Source organism: Mytilus galloprovincialis, chromosome 3, assembly GCF_965363235.1.
Source record: "Mytilus galloprovincialis chromosome 3, xbMytGall1.hap1.1, whole genome shotgun sequence".
Lineage (NCBI taxonomy): Eukaryota > Metazoa > Mollusca > Bivalvia > Mytilida > Mytilidae > Mytilus > Mytilus galloprovincialis.
The window spans coordinates 107,791,440-107,811,284 of NC_134840.1; the positions used below are offsets into that span (position 1 = coordinate 107,791,440).

At 31.7% G+C, this 19,845-nt stretch overlaps 1 protein-coding gene across 1 annotated transcript; it reads right to left on the reverse strand.

The window, feature by feature from the left end:
• Positions 1 to 873: 873 nt before the first annotated feature.
• Positions 874 to 18,094, reverse strand: LOC143069736 (uncharacterized). Its single transcript, XM_076244504.1, has 12 exons — positions 17,009 to 18,094; positions 16,245 to 16,332; positions 14,906 to 15,078; positions 14,424 to 14,522; positions 10,864 to 10,936; positions 10,144 to 10,200; positions 9,182 to 9,289; positions 8,121 to 8,564; positions 7,367 to 7,605; positions 6,854 to 6,943; positions 5,433 to 5,581; positions 874 to 1,145 (listed from the first exon to the last, which is right to left on the reverse strand). Exons 1-12 carry the CDS (start codon positions 17,948 to 17,950, stop codon positions 962 to 964), a joined length of 2,646 nt encoding a protein of 881 aa, XP_076100619.1. The 5' UTR covers positions 17,951 to 18,094; the 3' UTR covers positions 874 to 961.
• Positions 18,095 to 19,845: the final 1,751 nt, after the last annotated feature.

Below are 19,845 nucleotides of genomic sequence, written 5' to 3' on the forward strand. Positions count from 1 at the left end.
TAGATCTTGAACATTGCTTTCAAGAAAACTGAGACTAAGACAGATATGCATTCTATGATATCACAAAAATGACTATATACAGGTTGCATGTATTTTTTCAATATTTGATGGGAGATAATTCCATCGTAGGATTTCAGAGATCTTAATTTACAATCATTTAATGGCAATGAAATATATTTAACAGAAACATTTTTAAAACTAACACTTTTTTCTGCATGTTTGATTAATGTTTAATACATATTAAAGCCAAAACATCAATAAATAAATGGAAAGTAATACTTGTTAAGATATGAACCCATAATGTGTAAGTATTGCATATAAGGTTCAAGATCTACAAACAGCATACTTCTTATCTAAAAATAATTGTAATTTAAGTATTTCCTAACATATTTATTCTACTGGTACAAAATAAATCAAAATGTCTGGATTATCTCCCCTGTAACTATTCAATATGACAAGAGATCGATTGCAAACTTCCAGTAATAGAAGTAGTATTGATGCGTTTTTTATGTATTAGCAGCATGAAATTTCATGAAAGCACTATATTCACAGCAACATATTTTCGTGTAAGCCATGTGAATTTTCATGTACGCACTATGAGTAAAAACATTTTCTAAATAATAAGAATTTAATGTATAAAATACTTAAGTAAAAGCACTATATTTAATACTCTTCAGGAAAACAGCAGCAAAGATTGTAAGTTCAGAAATTTTATGCTGTATTTTAACTGCAAGGCAAACTATGCATGGACTAGCATTACATTAACATTTATAACATTATATTTGTATGTAATATTTTTAAAAATTGGCACTAATTTCGCATGTTTTTCCATTAACAAAAAAACAACAATAATAAATGTACCGGTATATGTTATATGTACACAGTATTTTCTGAATTCACAATAAATAACAAGTTCTAAGTTTTCTCAGTTTGTTTGCCTAGATATTCTGGTAATCATCATTTATGTTTTTTTCTTCTTTGACTTTTTTGGTTGTGCTTGGGCAGTGTTCTGTACTTGATTGGCAGCAGCTTTCAAATCTTTTTTCTTTTTCTCTCTTAGTTTTTTCATTTTTTCTACATCAATGTCAGCCTTGACCATTTCAAACAGGTATTTCTTGTAATCTTTCATGTTCTTACTCACTTCCCTGAAATTGCAATACAAATCAGGGTTAACCCTTTCCTCCATGGATTGTTTTTTTTACATACTTGCTTCCCATAGAATTTTTTCAATACAATGCTGAAAATATGCTTTACAGTTTTAATGCATTGAGGAAATTATGGAGGAAAGGGTTAAGGGTTTTTGAATAAAAGAAAATAAGTTCAAATATCAAAAAGTGAATGAAAGAGAATGCATAAAATGACTTGTTGCATATCACAAATAATCATAAATACACCAATTTTGTGTTTGGAAATTGAGAAGACAAAAAATAAGACATGATTTGAAAACATTGTAGTTTAAAGAATTTAGTGTCAGCAAATTTAATACCAAACAGAAAATAAGATAATAAGACATTCAACAGCTTAATTTCTTTAGGAACTATATTGAAAAGTTCTACTACAGTAAAGTCAGCAGATATTATACATTTATTTCCCGTGCCAGAGGGAAATATGAAGATTTGTTCACTCAAGAAAAATCATATTTCACGAGGACATTGCCCGAGGAAAATATGACTTTTCGAGGGTGAACAAATCTTCATAACTCATGAAGCCAAGGGAAATGAATGTTTTATACCACTGCCTAAACTTTTTTTTTACTTCTGAATATAAAATTTACTTATTTGTTTTCTTATTCGTTTTGTTTTATAACTAAACACATAATACACAATAATCATGATAATAATCCATAACGATTTAAAGTTAGTTTATTATTTATTCTTTTCTGTTTGTTTTTAGATTTGAAATAATTTTTAAAATCAACCCTATCAAAATATTTTATTTAAACATTAACAGCGGGTAATGTCGCACAAAGCAATCACGACATTCAGAGGGGAATATGATTCTCAGATGGGAATATGAAGTTTTGTTCAACGTCACATGTGATAGTTTCAACCAATCAAATGTTGATTTCGCTATTAAAATCAACATGCAGTGGAATAATATTCATTGTTATACATGTACTATTAAAACATAGTACTTCATATCTTGTTTCATTTTGGACCAAAACAATAATTCCTTGAACTTTTAATTTGTAGGAAATAAACCCTGTACATTTTTAAGTCACATGGAGTCAATATCATTTTAAAAAATAGCTATGTTGACTCAAGTCAATGTCATCACAGTTAAAAACAAGAATGTGTCCTCAGTACACAAATGTCCCACTTGCACTATCATTTTCTATGTTCAGTGGACCGTGAAATTGGGGTAAAAACTCTAATTTGGCATTAAAATTAGAAAGATCATATCATAGGGAACATGTGTACTAAGTTTGAAGTTGATTGGACTTCGACTTCATCAAAAACTACCTTGACCAAAAACTTTAACCTGAAGCGTGACAGACAGAAGGACGAACGAACGGAACGACGAACAAACGGACAGACCGTCGGACGGATGAACAGATGCACAGACCAGAAAACATAGTGCCCCTCTACTATAATAGGTGGGGCATATCATAGGTTGGGCATAAAAATCCACTTTATATATTGGGAAACATATGACCAAATAGAGAAACAACAAACAAAAAATATCTAATATTGCTAGATATTAACTCTTGTTATCAAATTTCATTATTATAAAAACAAGCCTTTTTAGAGTTTATTATCGTTATTGAAATTAAATAAAAAGAGTTGGTATCAAGGCTATTAATTCTCATGAGTTGTTAAACCTTTTTCTATTATGGTAATGCAACACTTTCTATATGTGTCTAAATAGTATCACATCTCAAGTCTGCTTTGGTGTCAAGTTATCATCATATGTTTTCAAGCTTATTTTTTGCTTCAGAATGTAAGCAAATTTGACAAAAAAGAATATTTTTAGGTGGTTTATGTGAGTGTAAATGTAAATTAAACATGTTTTAAAGAATTCTCAAATCTGTGATGCCACTGCGAAAATTGTGGCCTTTGAAAGTCATGTAGAACTAAGTGTTATAGGTAGACAATGACAATATTGAAATTTAGTAACACATTGAGGATACACAGGGCCAACCTTAAAAATATGTTTGTTTGCAGTTTTCTGACTGTACCTTCAGACTGAAGGGTCGGTAGGTAGGAAAAATATTTTATTTTATCAGCCAAAATACAGTTTAAACAAGCAGTTACACTAAACCAAGTTTCTTGTGAAGAAAAAAAAAACATTTTAAAACAACAAACACTGGACATGCTGAAAACCAACATCAAATGAACAGGCATTTTCAGATAAAAAACTTTTTAACCAAAACTGAAACTTTAACATAGTGTCATTATCCAATTTATGACATAAAATATGGTAAAATTATTAAATACTAGAACACTTATAAACAAGGAATGTCATTATGACTAGAACTGTTTTAAAAAAATATATTCAGACATGTATGCTTCTTGACTAAAATGTTTTCATGAGCAGAGTATTTTCATCAGAAAAATGTAGATATTAAAGATTTATAAGACAATGTATTAAAGAGTGTATTTTTAATAAAAAAAAATAACCATTGAATCTTCCTCAATTGAAAAAAGGCAACTTGAAAAAAAAGTATTAAGACATTCGACTGTTTTCATATTTCTAACAATATTTAATTATATGTGATAAGGTTATATTTTTGCCAGGCTTTAATGAAAACAAAAGAAATCTAAAGTTTGGGGTGAAATCCATAGCACCCCATTAAAAGTAAATGGTCTGTACTGAAATGCATAAAAATTGGCAGCATAGCTCCTAAGGACATGTTTTAATTGAATTCACACAGGCCACACAGTTTGGGTATATTTAATATTGTAAGAAAGAGAATAATTGCAATGAGTGGGGCAGCCCCCCTTATCCTAAAGGAGCATACTCATTGCAATCGAAGATAGATTTAATATAGAGAGAGTATATTTATTTTTCAAGCTAACTATTCATTTTCTCTACATCTTTGTGTAGTTAGGGTTGCTTCTTATTGATTTGGCATGATCTATATCCATTAACATTTCAAATGAGCCGTACATCAGTCACGGAGGAGTGGTTTCATCTTTGTCGTCCTCACAACGATTTGTAGAAAATATGCCATACTTCAAGCTGCTGTTGAATTATTTAACCACTGAAATTGGTTCCATAAAGTCAGGCTCCACAGATTGTGTACCCGATTTGTTTGAGACAGAATGGTTATCGTGTCAGTTATGAATATCCGCTGCATCATCGTCAATGATATCGTCACACATCATTATATGTGCCTGAACCTGTATAAACAGTTTACTAATAAACTTTTTTGTTTGTTATTTGTCTTAAAATTGACACGAGACAACAGCGTAAAGTACTCCTCCGTGACTTCATGGATACCTGTAAAGGTGGCACGGTAGTATTTGCATTCCAGAATTTAGGTTTCTCTTTTGTGTACCCTACTTAGGTTAATGTATCTAAACAGTGTGATTGGACAAAAAATACAGTATCAACTGAACATACTTTCCCAAACTGAGGGATGAATCAGTTGTAGAAAAATATGAAATAATTTAACATACAGATGAAAATGAATTTTTGAGAATTTTTTTAAATTTTTTATTCACTGCACCATAAAAGACCTAAAAGTACTAGTGGCCTTAGGTTTTTAAAAATAGCAAAAAAAGTAAATGGTCATGATACATATTCAAATTCATTTCTGAATAGTAAAATGAAAGTTCTTCAGTAAACTGTGAATGTAGAATTTTTTGCAGTGTTAGAAAGTGGTGAAAATTCTAAAAAGGCTATCATTATCCCTTATGGGCCAGGAAATACTACCGTGCCACCTAAACAATTTCCAAGTGCTTTATCATTAAATGGTCACATGAACGCTTGACGGGAAGCTAAGAAAAAACGAACTTGAAATGCGTAATTGACCCAGACTTTAAATCATTTCCAGAAAGGACCCAAAGTTCCGGATCGCGTCAATAGAAGTATTAAAAAAAAAATCTTCAAATTTAAAGCAATAAAATTTTCACAGTCGGGAGGATTTTCAAGGGTCGGTCAGTAAACTGCAAACAAACAATATTTTAATTTAAGCCCAGACCAAATTAACACATTTTTTGTATCACTTGTCACATATCTTTGATATATTTTGTGTCTCTTCTAAAAATATCATACTCTGTTTAGTGTGATACAAGAAATACTTTTCTTGCTTAGAAATGATAAGCTTCAACCGGAAGAGAATACTGTCTACAAAATGCCCAAAATAACAAAATGTGTATCAATAAAAAGAGAGAAAAATACTACCCTGATTTAAGCTCATAATATAAAATGAAAAACAATTTTGACTAATGGAATAAAACTCATCATATTTAACATGAAACACTTACTTAGAGAAATACTGATATGCCTTTATGTAGGTCCAACAAACAGCAGTAACATTATCAGTGTCAACAGGGATACAGTCAGGTCTAAATCCAGTCTTCTGCAATTTAGTTAGATCACCTAAACCTCCTTCCTTCATCTTATCATAGGCAATCTGCAAAAATTTACAAGATATATCAAGTCTTAATCAAAGTGAATCAATTTGCATGTTCAATTCTGTATGTATTTCTACATAATAAATAATGAAATGAAGATTTTGTGAATAACAGCCAATAAAATTCCTCAAAATAAATATAAGAAGGACATTTGTCTCACCTACTATTGAATTCATATGTTTTTTTCATATTTGATGATTAAATAACTCTTCTAATTTACAAAGAGATCATAAATAAGATTAAAGGACTCATTAGTTCCTAGTCAGAGATCAGACATATTTTATTGCAATACAGAAATTCATAACAATTATGTTTATTTGAGGTAAACTATACATTATTAGGTGGTCTTTCAGATTTTTATGAAATTTTCATATATTTGATTTCAGGGTTTTGTCTAAGTTTGTATACAAGCTATAGAAAAGGTGAACTTCCCCAAAGTTAGTCCTCATTTGCAAAAAGCGTCAATTTTGACGTTTTTTATTCTTTTTTTCAACCTGGAAGTCAGAGGGATGCTAATAGATGAATCCAACTGAAGTTTACATGTAGAGTGGACCCCAGTGAACACATTTATCACAACAGTTGTTAGGTCAGAGTGAAACTGATCTGGGTAATTCAGTCTAAAGAAGGTCATTCGCACCAAAATAATTTTTTTTTTCAATTTTGAACTTTAACTGGATTTGCAATTGGAAGTAGTCGTTTCCTTGGTGTATTTTGATAATAAACACGATCAGTAGTTATATGCCTTGAGGTTTACACAATTTGTCAAAATTTCAGGCCTCATAACTTCGTGTTTCAGTCTGAAAGCCCCTCCCTCTAAAATTTTTTCGTCTGATTTCAATTTTTCAACTTCGTATTTGAGCTCGAAATGAACATTAATAGTGAGAAACATGACAATCAATAGTGTGAGATTGAGGAAACATGCAGACACTACGAATTTAACGGCATTACAATGACCTCCAAATGTATGTAGCACCATTGGTGCCAAATAATGGTGGCCTGGGTACGGCCTTAATATTACGGCCCCCTACATGGTAAGGGTTAAGTTAAAGAATATAATACAAATGTGTTTTTTTTTTGCATTACAATATGTCCAAATTTAAGGAAGGTGTAAGAAAATTAAAACAGGAAGTAAATGTCCTGTATAAGCCCATTGGGCCACTCATCTTTTTTCTGCATTGGCCCCTATATTAACTCTTGATTTATATCAACAGGGCAATGTCATTGTTCATAATTATAAATATGATTACAAATAAAGAAAATAAAGGACAAACCTTGAGATCATATATCTTTGTTCCATCCAGAATTATTTCATATTTGTCAAAAAAAACAGCACACGTCTTAGAATCTAATCCATGAAATACCTGAAAATAATAAGATATTGTCAATATAACTAAACCCTCCCCCTAACCTGGGACAGTGGTATAACAGTACAACATAAGAATGATGTTTACTTTGCAATGTCCTTCAATCCAGACTATTTGTAACCTACGTGTCTAAAGGCTTAAATTTTTCAATAATTTCTTTTTTGAAAACTAAAATCCACCAATTTAAAAGCCCACGAACATATTGCTCAAACCACGAAAATTGATACCCATGAATTAAAGTACTTTCACAGTATTTAATAAAATTAAATAATAAAAAATTCTTTTCCCAGAGTTTATCAATCTTATAGTTTACCAATTTTTGTGAAGTAAATACATATTTGATGATGACACTATGTTTTTTTCTCTCTTTTTCAAATTCAAATTTAATCTTAAAACAGAAATAATTGTATAAAGACTCACTTTGGTTGGTCCCTTTGGTTCTGGGGTCCAATTGAAAAACTCTGCCACCTTTCCAAAGGTCATTAAGTCAGGATTGTTTTCGACATCAAAGATATATGATTTATCTTCAGTTACACAAGTAATTCTCTGTAAGCCATCTTCTGACGCTTCAACATGAACAGCCACCATGTCTTTCTCCATTAAATAGTCTATAGCACTTAAGCTGTTTTCATTTTCATCTATTGTGATTACTTCTTCTTCTTTATAAAGTTGAAAATAAAAAAAATCGTAAAATGCTTGAGGTGACACAAAAATAACACTTGTGCTTTCAATAATATGTTTTGAAATATAAGAAGACCTTATAAATGAGAAATCTAGTAAGATATCAAAATGGTGACTGCATATTAATCAGAAAATTGTTACCATAAAACAATTATCAAGTTTAATGTTATAATAAATTGTTAAAATCAGAAACTTGATAATCATTGAGATCAATGTCCAGTGAACCACAAATCTGGGTCTTAACCCTTATTTGGCATAAATTTCCTAGAACTTTACATCATAAAGACATTTGTACTAAGTTTCAACTTGATGGTTAACAAAGAACAGACAGAACGACAGATTTAACTTGAAAAGATAGTTACAAAAATGTACTCTACTATCATTGATGGGGCATAAAAATCCAAACTTACTTATCTATTTTGCTAGGACTGTAACGATACAATAATAAACATGTCTGTATAGCTAATTATTGATTGAGTCCTTGAACACTTACTAGATTCCACAATAACATCAGGACCAGATCCATGAGCATCCACAAATTCCTCTTCCTGATGCTGTACAGCATCAACAAACTTGTCATCATCCTCCCAGCTATTAGGAGTGTCAGGATAATCATCTTTGAGTTTACCAAGAGCCCCAGATCCACTTACTGCCACTTGAGCCTCAGACTTCCTTGGCACATCCACAGCCTTAGATCCACTTGGCGAATCCACTTCCATCTTTTCATTAAACATGTGTGCAGTATCTTCCACTGCAGTCTCGTCTATTTCTGTCTTGTCTTTCTTTTTCTGTGTTTCTGTTCCTTCTTCTTTCTCCCTATCTCCTTTGCTTTTCTTGTTTTTCTTCTTCTTTCCTTTCCCATCATGTTGTACCAAACTTGCACCACCAATAGGTACTTTTACTACTTTTACATTCTGATCAAACTCTAATCTCTGTCCTGGTAGAAAAAATATCAAGATATATAGTTTTGAGTCAATCCTTTTTTATTGTAAAACATTGCAAGAATATGTTTGTTCCTTGCTCTGTATAAAATTAGCTGTGATGTGATTTCCAATGACAGAGACTAAACAACAAAGAATGTAACTTAACCTACTTACAATTCACCATTTATTTACATTCTATTTCATGGCTATTATGAAAGTGTTGTTAAAAATTTTATACATTTTACTTATACTGTAACAAGATATTTGAAAGGTGGGAGGTTGTAATTTTTTAACTGCCATAATACTGTCCAAACCAAGGTTTTTTATACTATTCCTTACAAAAAGTCTTCAATATCTATAGAATAAGACATCAGTTTTTATCGTTAAATAAGCGGGAGCTTTTTTTTCTATGTCTTTGTCTCTGCGTGTTATAATCTGGTGCGCTTCACGTATGTTTTTTCTCTGTTTCAGGACAAGTATGGATAAAAATATCACTGGATTTTCAATAGAAGATTGTCAGTTGCTTGCATTTACTTGATATATGATTTATGTTGCATACTCCTCCCCCAAGATATGGCTGTGCACCTTATAAAGGGATGCCCTTTTTTTCAAGTACAGTAATACGACTTACTTGGGTTCCTCTGTACTGCTTCTACAAAGTATTTAGGGGGAATAACTCCATCTTCATTTCCTGCACAAAGTATAACATTGTTGGCTGACCGGAAAAACTTGAATCCATCTAAAAATAAATAAATTGTCCTATATAACATATTTAAATCAATAAAATTGAAACATGGGTGAACAATATATAAAGGACAGAAAATTAAATTAGTTCATGTATTTCCAAGGTCAATGTAAAATCTTTTGTAAAATTTGCAAACTGATCATTCAATAATAAACTGTTGACAGAGATAAGGTCTCCATTTATGCATAAAATTCAGAAAAAGACAATCTGATCGACAGCGACATTGCTAGTTAATTTAAAGTTGCTTAATCAAGAACTAGGAGCAGTGCCTTGAAGTGGTTGACAAATTGACAGTAATGCAACATTATACAAAACATCATTGATCTATCACAAATAATTCTTATGAAACTGACCTCAGCAGAGAAAATTTTTGATGTGGTCACTGCCGAAAATTCAATACCTTTCACTCACCTTCAGACTTTCTGTGCAGGCATTTTATATATTTTGAATTAGTATAAAAAATAATTTGTATGCCTTAAACATCTAATTTATTGTAATTTTGAATCTGAACATAAACTTATGTGAAATGATCATCTTTAAATTAGATCTGAACACAATTATAGGTTTGAAAAGTTGACACATTAAAATTATGCCTAAACAACTTACATTAGAGGTCTATCTAACGATGATGATGTTGACAGACTGATGTCAACATCAAGTGGCAAATATTACAAGAACATGTTGAAATAAGTCAATAAGAAGCCTTTTTTGTCTAGACCAACATATTAAATGAAATCTTATGATATTTTTTTTTCATTAATAAAAACAACAAAACAAATTCAAGTTATATAGAAAACATTTTCTAGAAACATTTGAGTTTCTGGTAGAAATTCTGGGTAATCTCTTACCTTTTAAAGCTGTCTCTAGGTTAATAAATATCATAACTTCACAAGATTGTCTCATACCTGTAAAAAAATATGGTCAGTAAAAAAATTAAGTCACAACTAACTATTATATCTGTCTTCTGATACTGATGGTGGATGACAGGATGTTTCTTATCTGAAATGCTTATTGATTTTTGTATTCAAAACTGATTTTTTTTTTAATAGTCATGTATAATCATGCAGTTTTTACTTATTGTGTCTAGTTGAAATGATCCAAATCTAAGACAGGAAAGGAGAAATTATTGAAGATAAAACAAGTGAAATAACATAAAACAGTATTAGACACAAATTATGAAAAATTAAGTAAGACTTGTAAGTTCGATCAAATCATAATGATATACAAGATAATTATTATATTACAATCCATTTTGTCAATTTACAAATTATTGAATTCTTAGTTGCCCACATGCACATTGCTTAATTTGCTAAGAAACTGATTTTAAACTTAATGATAAGGATGTATAAAATCTCATAATGTATTTTCAAGAATGGCCATGTAATAACTTTTAAAGATACTTCAGTGATTCCCTAAATAATCAACCATTTTTCCCCAACAAAAAGGGGGGAGGGGCTGCTTCAGTAACGATTCTGTGACTCACTTAATAATCAACAAAAATTTTCCACAAAAGGGGGAGGGCTGGGCACTGTGGGCCCTTTCCTCATTCTGCCTCTGCAAAGACTTACCACTGATAACTCCATTTTCTCCTGGTTCTCCTGCAGCAAAGTGGATATGGTTTCTATTCATTCTACTTAACCCCTAAAACATTGAAATCAACTTTCATTTATTTGTTCAGTGTGTTTATAATACATGTATGGAAATTGCAATTGAAATACAAATAAAAGTACTGTCTGTCTAGTTTACTGTGGTTCAGTTTTTCAGACTTACTTTTCATGGAATATAAACAGTAGATCAGTTTGATTTATGTCCTACTTACTGTAAACCAACTTATTTTCGCGAGCGATTTATTTTCGCGAGTAGAAACCAGGTGCTCCGCAGGGCACAGCTTTATACGACCGCAGAGGTCGAACCCTGAACAGTTGGGGCAAGTATGGACAAAACATTCAAGCGTGATACAGCTCTGAATTTGGATTGTGATCAAATTTTTGACATTACATGGTTTTTACAAATCAATTAAAGATTTCTTCTTCAAACTTATTTAAATCTAAAATTAAATAGTTGACACAGCATAGGTTTCTGACACAGAATGAATGTGGTCTAATGAACTTAAACAAAATTTTTTTTGCCTTTGAGCAATTCACTATGCTGTTGAATATTAATCCTCTCAAAAAAATGTTTGAAATTTTCTTTTTATATATGAAATCTGAAATGAGGAAAATTTAAACCCAACCCCCCCTCCCCCCGCCCCATTTTTTTTCACATCCCCGTTTCCCTTTTTCCAAAACTGATATCAATTCAAATTTCTAATGGAGTTTGCAACAATAACTACTCTTTTAAATACATCATAAAATATTAAAATGTAAAATAAAGTGCTTGTTATCACTGAATGGTAAAGATTGGTTGGTAGTAAAAGTGAAAATACATTGTTTATTGTATAAAACAATAAAAAAAAACTTCATCAGCAACATTTTATATTGGCAAATTTCCAATGAAGTTATTTACATAAAGTTATTGGCAAATAAAAATAGAAAATGACATCATAGTCATGTCTGGCAAATGTCCAACATACATTATCTAAAAACATTTTAGATAAGATAAGGAAAAAAAGCTTCATCAGCAACATTTTATATTGGCAAATTTCCAATGAAGTTATTTACATGAAGTTATTGGCAAATAAAAATAGAAAATGACATCATAGTCATGTCTGGCAAATTTCCAACATATATTATCAACTACTATTCTATACAAAGAAGGATAACTCCAATTGAAAATTAATTGATATTGCACAATATTGTGCAATTAGATATTTCTTGCTATTGTGTAATACTGTGCAATTGAAAATTTCTTGCTATTGCACAATACTTGATATGGAATCTTGATTTGGACCAACTTGAAAACTGGGCCCATAATCAAAAATCAAAGTACATGTTTAGATAAAGCATATCAAATAAGCCCAAGAATTTAATATTTGTTAAAATCAAACTTAGTTTAATTTTGGACCCTTTGAACCTTAATGTAGACCAATTTGAAAACTGGACCAAAAATTAAGAATCTACATACACAGTTAGATTTGGCATATAAAAGAACCCATTTATTCAATTTTTGATGAAATCAAACAAAGTTTAATTTTGGACCCCCATTTGGACCAACTTGAAAACTAGACCAATAATTAAAAATCTAAGTACATTTTTAAATTCAGCATATCAAAGAACCCCAAGGATTCAATTTTTGTTAAAATCAAACTAAGTTTAATTTTCGACCCTTTGGACCTTAATGTAGACCAATTTGAAAACAGGACCAAAAATTAAGAATCTACATACAAAGTTAGATTCGGCATATCAAAGAACCCCAATTATTCAATTTTTGATGAAATCACAAAAGTTCAATTTTGGACCCTTTGGGCCCCTTATTCCTAAACTGTTGGGACCAAAACTCCCAAAATCGAACCCAACCTTCCTTTTATGGTAATAAACCTTGTGTTTAAATTTCATAGATTTCTATTTACTTATACTAAAGTTATGGTGCAAAAACCAAAAATAATGCTTATTTGGGCCCCTTTTTGGCCCCTAATTCATAAACTGTTGTGACCTCAACTCCAAAAATCAATCCAAACCTTCCTTTTGTGGTCATAAACCTTGTGTTTAAATTTCATTGATTTCTATTTACTTATACTAAAGTTATTGTGCGAAAACCAAGAATAATGCTTATTTGGGCCCTTTTAATGGCCCTTCATTCCTAAACTGTTGGAACCAAAACTCCCAAAATCTATCCCAACCGTCCTTTTGTGGTCATAAACCTTGTGTCAAAATTTCATAGATTTCTATTCACTTAAACTAAAGTTATAGTGCAAAAACCAAGAAAATGCTTAGTTGGGCCCTTTTTGGCCCCTTATTCCTAAAATGTTGGGACCAAAACTCCCAAAATCAATCCCAACCTTCCTTTTGTGGTCATTAACCTTGTGTTAAAATTTCATTGATTTCTATTCACTTTTACTAAAGTTAGAGTGCGAAAACTAAAAGTATTCGGACGACGACGACGACGCCAACATGATAGCAATATACGACCAAAAAATTAAAATTTTTGCGGTCGTATAAAAAACGTGCTTTTAAGTTGTCGCAAATAGGCCATAAAAAAGAATAGGTTTGTTTGCCCAAATGCTACCTACCCAGAAAAAAGCTGCCTACTCAAATTCTTTTATTGTCCTGATTTGAAGAAGTTTTTTTAATCAGATAGGCATGAAGACTAATAAACACCCGATACTTCAATTTCTCTTTTAGAAAAGAAAAAAAAAAATGCCTACCTACCTACCCACTGTCTCAACCTTTGGGTAGGGTTTGGGCCAACCAAAACATTTTTAATTGTGGCCATATGTAAAACTTCCATTATTCCTTATTAAACTTCAACAAGTAAATAAGAAAATCGCAAATTTAATTACCCGGGAAGTGGTCTAGCAGGGTAAAACACGAAATAAAGTAAACGCGAAAATAAATTGGTTTACAGTATCCCTGTAATATTGCTTTTAAATCAATTTTGCATGTTAAAACAATTTTGATTGGGTGACGTCTGCCATCAATTCTCAATTGACAATTGGGGTCATTGGCTACAAAGTTGTACAATAACAGTCGACATTAACAGGATATATATATATATATATGAAATGTTTAATTTTGACATTTAAGAATATTGGATAAGGAATAACAGTACTGAATTTGAAGAATTGCAACCATCAATTTTGTATTTGACAGTCACAAATGCAGTTTTCTGGTGACACAGAGCTGAAACACTAAATAAATATTTGAAACCATGTTATACCTTAATTGATTAGTAGATCATGTGTAAAGATGGTTACTACAATACCAGAACCAATGGCAAAGTTCAAAACTTTGAAATAAGAAAACAAAATAATTGTGTACCAGTTATTAGAAATAAAGATATTTCTAACTTTGTCATTTAAGTCAAATAATTTCACTTGTGTTGGACTGATGCTGCAAAAACAGAGTGGAAAGTTGAAGAGGTATTTGCATCTGTATTTAGGTCAGATGCTGCTAGAACATTAATTTTCTGTTATACTAAAAACATAAAACTTTTTGGAAGCAAAGACAAAATAATTAAATAAATTGCTTACTGTGTTTTTTATCTTCTCCCAAGAATTATAATAAGTTCCATGGATAACCATAGAAACTTCTTTGGCAGATAATAATGGTTTTAATTCCAGATCCTGCACCTGAAAAAATACAAATATTCATTGTTAAACTTCAACAATTGCCAAAAAGTCTATGTAAGCTTTGTCAGGATACTCAAATCAAGCCAACAGGGTTGTGGTTTGTAAAAGAACAATTTAAACAGCTACAATAGAAGGCACAAGAAAAATTATCAAAATATTGTTATGTGATGTCATTGAAAAATTATGTTTTCAGGGGTGCCACCATTTTGGTTTGGGGAAATTTGCTGTTATCTGTGTTTTTGAGTAGTCGTAGCATTTAAGCAGTTACTGGTAACAAACTCTTTTTGATTTTACCATTAAAATTTCAAGGCATGTTAGTTTATTTTCACTTAATTCAATAGTATGACCTTGGTTTAATGTCCATAGTTTGTTTTATCACTTACTTCAATACTATGTCCTTGGTTTGCTCTGATTTTCATTTTTCCTGTTTCTTTATCTGGCTCCATATGAAATCTCTTCTTGTCGTTTGATTCAACAATTCTTTTCACATCTTCAAGTTTATAATCTCGTAGATTGTTTTGCTTTTTAAGAATTTCGTCAACATACAGAAAACCACCTTAAAAACAAATCAAATGTCTATAATTTTCAAGTACAGCATTTCATTTAATTTTTAGTGGTGTCAAACACCAAAACCCAATCAATCAATGTAATTAAAAAACACAGCTAGAGTAATATTTCACATGGAAGAATACATTGCCAATAAAATTCATAAGAGAGTGGCTGACTTCAACATGTTCAAGGAAATTGATAGTTGTATGTAACTTACGGAAGAAATTTCAAAATTGTTATTTAACAGATTTTATATGTTAGAATTGGGCAGGCAATCACATAAGATTGGAATGACTGTATTGTATATTACTCAGGGGGACAATAGCTCTGTCTCTTTTTCCAGGTTATTCTTTTCTTATATCCATAAGGAGAAAATAAATTTGTACCACCTAAGAAGAGGGAAATCACCAATTGTTTGATAATCTGTTGTATTCACTAAACTGATTTTCAGGATGGAAAGGTATATTTTGTGTATGACAATAATATACATATTTTTAGATCTCAAACAATTTATTCAAAATTCAAATCTAATATATTTTTAATAACGATAACAGTTAAGACTTAATTTTATGGACTAGTGTAACCTACTTTATCTGATTATTCCAATATCCTCCTTCAACCAACACATTCCCATGGTCCCAAAATATGCCTATCCTTGCAGAAAAAACCCGAGTAATCAGACACCAAGCTGTATTCAACATTTTTCCTGGTCCCCCAGTGTGTTGGATAACACAGGTTACACTATATTTGCACTTTAAATATGCATATGAAAATAGACTTCTCTTGAACTTAATTTTAATGTGCGTATTGTTATGCGTTTACTTTTCTACATTGGCTAGAGGTATAGGGGAGGGTTGAGATCACACAAACATGTTTAACCCCGCCGCATGTTTGCGCCTGTCCCAAGTCAGGAGCCTCTGGCCTTTGTTAGTCTTGTATTATTTTAATTTTAGTTTCTTGTGTACAATTTGGAAATTAGTATGGCGTTCATTATCACTGAACTAGTATATATTTGTTTAGGGGCCAGTTGAAGGACGCCTCCGGGTGCATTGAAGACCTGTTGGTGACCTTCTGCTGTTGGTTTTTTTTTCTATGGTCGGGTTGTTGTCTCTTTGGCACATTCCCCATTTCCATTCTCAATTTTATTTGATCACGAATTAAACATAAACTTACCTGGCATCATTTTATATCCTTGTCTTTCTGCCCCATGTCTCAGTATAAATGACAATGCCTTAGATAGCTGGATGTCTGACTTTTCTCCCTATAACAATTGTGAAAATTAAAATATGATTATGTTATAATAATGACAATTAAAATACTAAAAAAAAATATCTGTTCACTTTATTCGCTACTTTTTAAGCAAGGTTTTGCCAAGCATTTCTATCCTGTTTTGAGCCAAGTACAAATAACATTTATATTTCAAGACAATTAATAGCGAATAATGTTAAAATTTTGTGTACCTGTACCTTTAATGATGTCATAGATAAAACTCTGAGGAAACACATTGTAGTTGACTGTATATCACAAATGATTAAATGGTCAGTAATTTTAGGGAAACTTTTTCAACCCTGCATGGTGACATACAGCAAATGTTTACATCCTTTGGTCATTTTGTCTTTTGCTGGATAGTTCTCATCAACAGTCATACCACATCTCCATGTAGTGTTAACATTTAAATTTGACTGTCTTATAACTGTGAGGACCTTGCTTATGGTGGTAATATACTTTTAAATCATGAGTTTATCATTGTAAAAACATTGGCCTTGTAATAATCTAAATCTTTAACGACACCATTACATGGTGTGTAAAATCTCCAACAACTAAAAATAAAACATTGTCTGACATGTGCAGAGTACAGGAAATAGAAGGATATGAGAATTTGAAATAATGAGCAAAGTGAGGGAATAGAATCATAAGAATATGAAACAAAATATTACCCATGATCCTTGTTGTCTCCTGTCATTATTTTGTTGATAGCCACCTCTATTGTATCTCTGACCTTGCTGGTAACTATTGTTGTTATCAGAATGACCTTGGTATTGACCTCTACCATAATCATCTCTTCTATCATCATACCTCTGATGCTGTTGACTTCTGTCTTGATTGTGATAGCCATCCTGGTTTCTGTTATACCGCTGATTCTGGTGATCTCTACCCTGACCCTGTGAGTAGTCTGAATAATCATTATATTGTTGCCCTCTACCTCTGTTGTGTTGAGGTCTGAAATCTTGTTCCTGGTGGCTTTTATTGTAGAAAACTTGTCCTTGGCCTTGTTGTGCATCTACTTCCATATTTCGATTATCAAAACCTTGCTGGTTTATTTTCATTTCTTGGGAACCTGATGCACCTGTATTTTGGACTTGAGGTGACTGGTTTTGGGTTGTACCATCAGTATACGAACCTTGATTCTCCTGTATGCAGTGTTCAGGTAAGCTTCTATCTGGACTTGGATCCCTGGTATGATCCTCATCATTTTTGTCTTTGTGCCTTGATCTGTCTTGCCTGTCTGGGCTAGAATCTCTCATATGATCTTCATGATTCTTGTCTATAGGTCTTGCCCTATCGTTGAAATTGTTTTGACCTTGTGTCATATCCTCCTGTTGTTGCACATTTTGTCTCTTGGAGTTAGTAGGTCTACCAAATCCACCTTGATGTCTTTCTTCCTGATCATACTGTCTGTTATCCTGTCTGTAATAGCCTCTGTTATTCGATTGCTTGCCTTGTCTATTATTATCTCTGTTATACTGTCTGTATTCACCTCCATCATTATCAAATCCGCCTCTACCTCTTCCACGACCTCTTTGATTTCTGTTCCCATGTCCTCTCCAAAACCCATCTTGGTGATGAGCATCAGCTCTTTGTCCACTTGGTTGATCCATGAAAAAAGAAAATGTTAATCTCTGAAGATATCTAGTACGCCACGTCGTGATTTTTCAAAACTTTGCACATGCAACTGGAACTTCCATAATACCACTTTCACTTTCACTTTACTTTCAAAATAGATTGAAATGTTATTTTCGTTTTGAAATTACTATTTTATACTGTGTATTTTCACAATACAATATGTTATAATAACGAAAACTTCGACTAGAGTTATCTATAAAATGCACACGACTTTCACTTTAGTATAGCCAAGGTTGGTATAGCTTATGTTTTTGGACTCTTGGAAACTAGACTTAAACGGAAATCGTGAAAAAGGGAGATAATGTACTTTCATTTTCTGTTCTCACAAGAAAATCACTAGACACCAATATATCAATGTAAATATTCATACATAGTAATGGCCAATAATAAACTTGAAACATCATCAACGTGTGTAGTTCTTTCAATTCCTGCGCCATTGTTTTGTCCGACAAGGTAATCGGACAAAAGCAGAAACAGTTTCCCGGGCCACAGAAAAAGAGGATTATATACCAGACATGGTTATGCAACCTTTCGTAATTAGTCCGAGATTACTTTGACGTCCAACGACTGTTTTGCCAGACAAGCTGGTCCCAGTAATCTCGGACTATTTCGTAATCAATTTGATACGGAAAAATATTTAAATAAAATGTTTAAGTGTGGGATAAGTCGGCCGATTGGAAATCTATTTTTTGTTCTGTCGTTTTTTAAAGGGCATACGATACAGTTACAGGGGAAGTAATGACGTTGCTAACGTAAATTGTTATTTTCGCGACGTCAAACTATGACTTATCGGAAAAAGATTCAGTTTTCGACTGATTTTTATCATTTAAACTCTTGAAAACAAGTTCATGGACCCATCTTTTTTAAAATGCCATTTGGTTTAATTAAGCGATTAGATTATGTGTGCCAATTTTCATGAAAACGTAAATAGTGCATTTTTTTTTAGATTTGATAAATGTACAGCAAAAAAAATATGTTTTTTTCTACATTCATGAACATTTGATAAATATGAGTTATTTCTGAATAAAAAAGGTATAAATTTTTAGGATACTTATAAAATACAGAAATTACAAATTATTTAACAAAAACAATTTGTGTTAAGTTTTTAAAATAAAAAAAAGTTATGTCTTTCTTTCGAAACGGAAAATACGGCCACAAATCCGAATTATGAGCGAATATACAAAATTTCGACCACATTTTACTCAAAAACTAGCATATGAAGGTATGTTTTTTTTTTATTACATATTTGATTTAATCAGGTAAAAAATAGTCTATATGGATTTTTTTTATCAAAATGTAAATACGGGATCAAAACTGTATCGTATTCCCTTAAAAAAAATAACTGAGTTTATGAAACAAGCAAATATATATGGGAATAAGTTTTGTGGATTCTCCCAAAGTTCAAAGTCATAATAAGTGTTCAGTGTAAAATTGTTTCTGGTTGCATGTAATAAAATCTGATAACAATTGTTTACTTAAAGATGTATATACCTGTATTTAACCAATGGATTTGCTAAAAAGATTGAACAGTTACAGTGAGTTACTTGCTACATTAAATTTTTCACATGTTTGGAAAAATCATGATACTATTTCAAAAAGGCGTTTATTATATGCAATTCTCGCTACATTGAAGACCCATTGGTGGCCTTCGGCTGTTGTCTGCTCTATGGTCGGGTTGTTGTCGCTTTGACACATTCCCCATTTCCTTTCTCAGTTTTATTTGTGATAATAAATCAGTACACGGTAATAAGGTGAGAACATATAGACAGGTTAAAGAAAATTATAAATTGGAAACCTATTTATTGTTGAATATAGACAGAAAAGTAATAAGGCATTTTGCTAAAATTCGCATTAGTAATAGTGTTCTTAG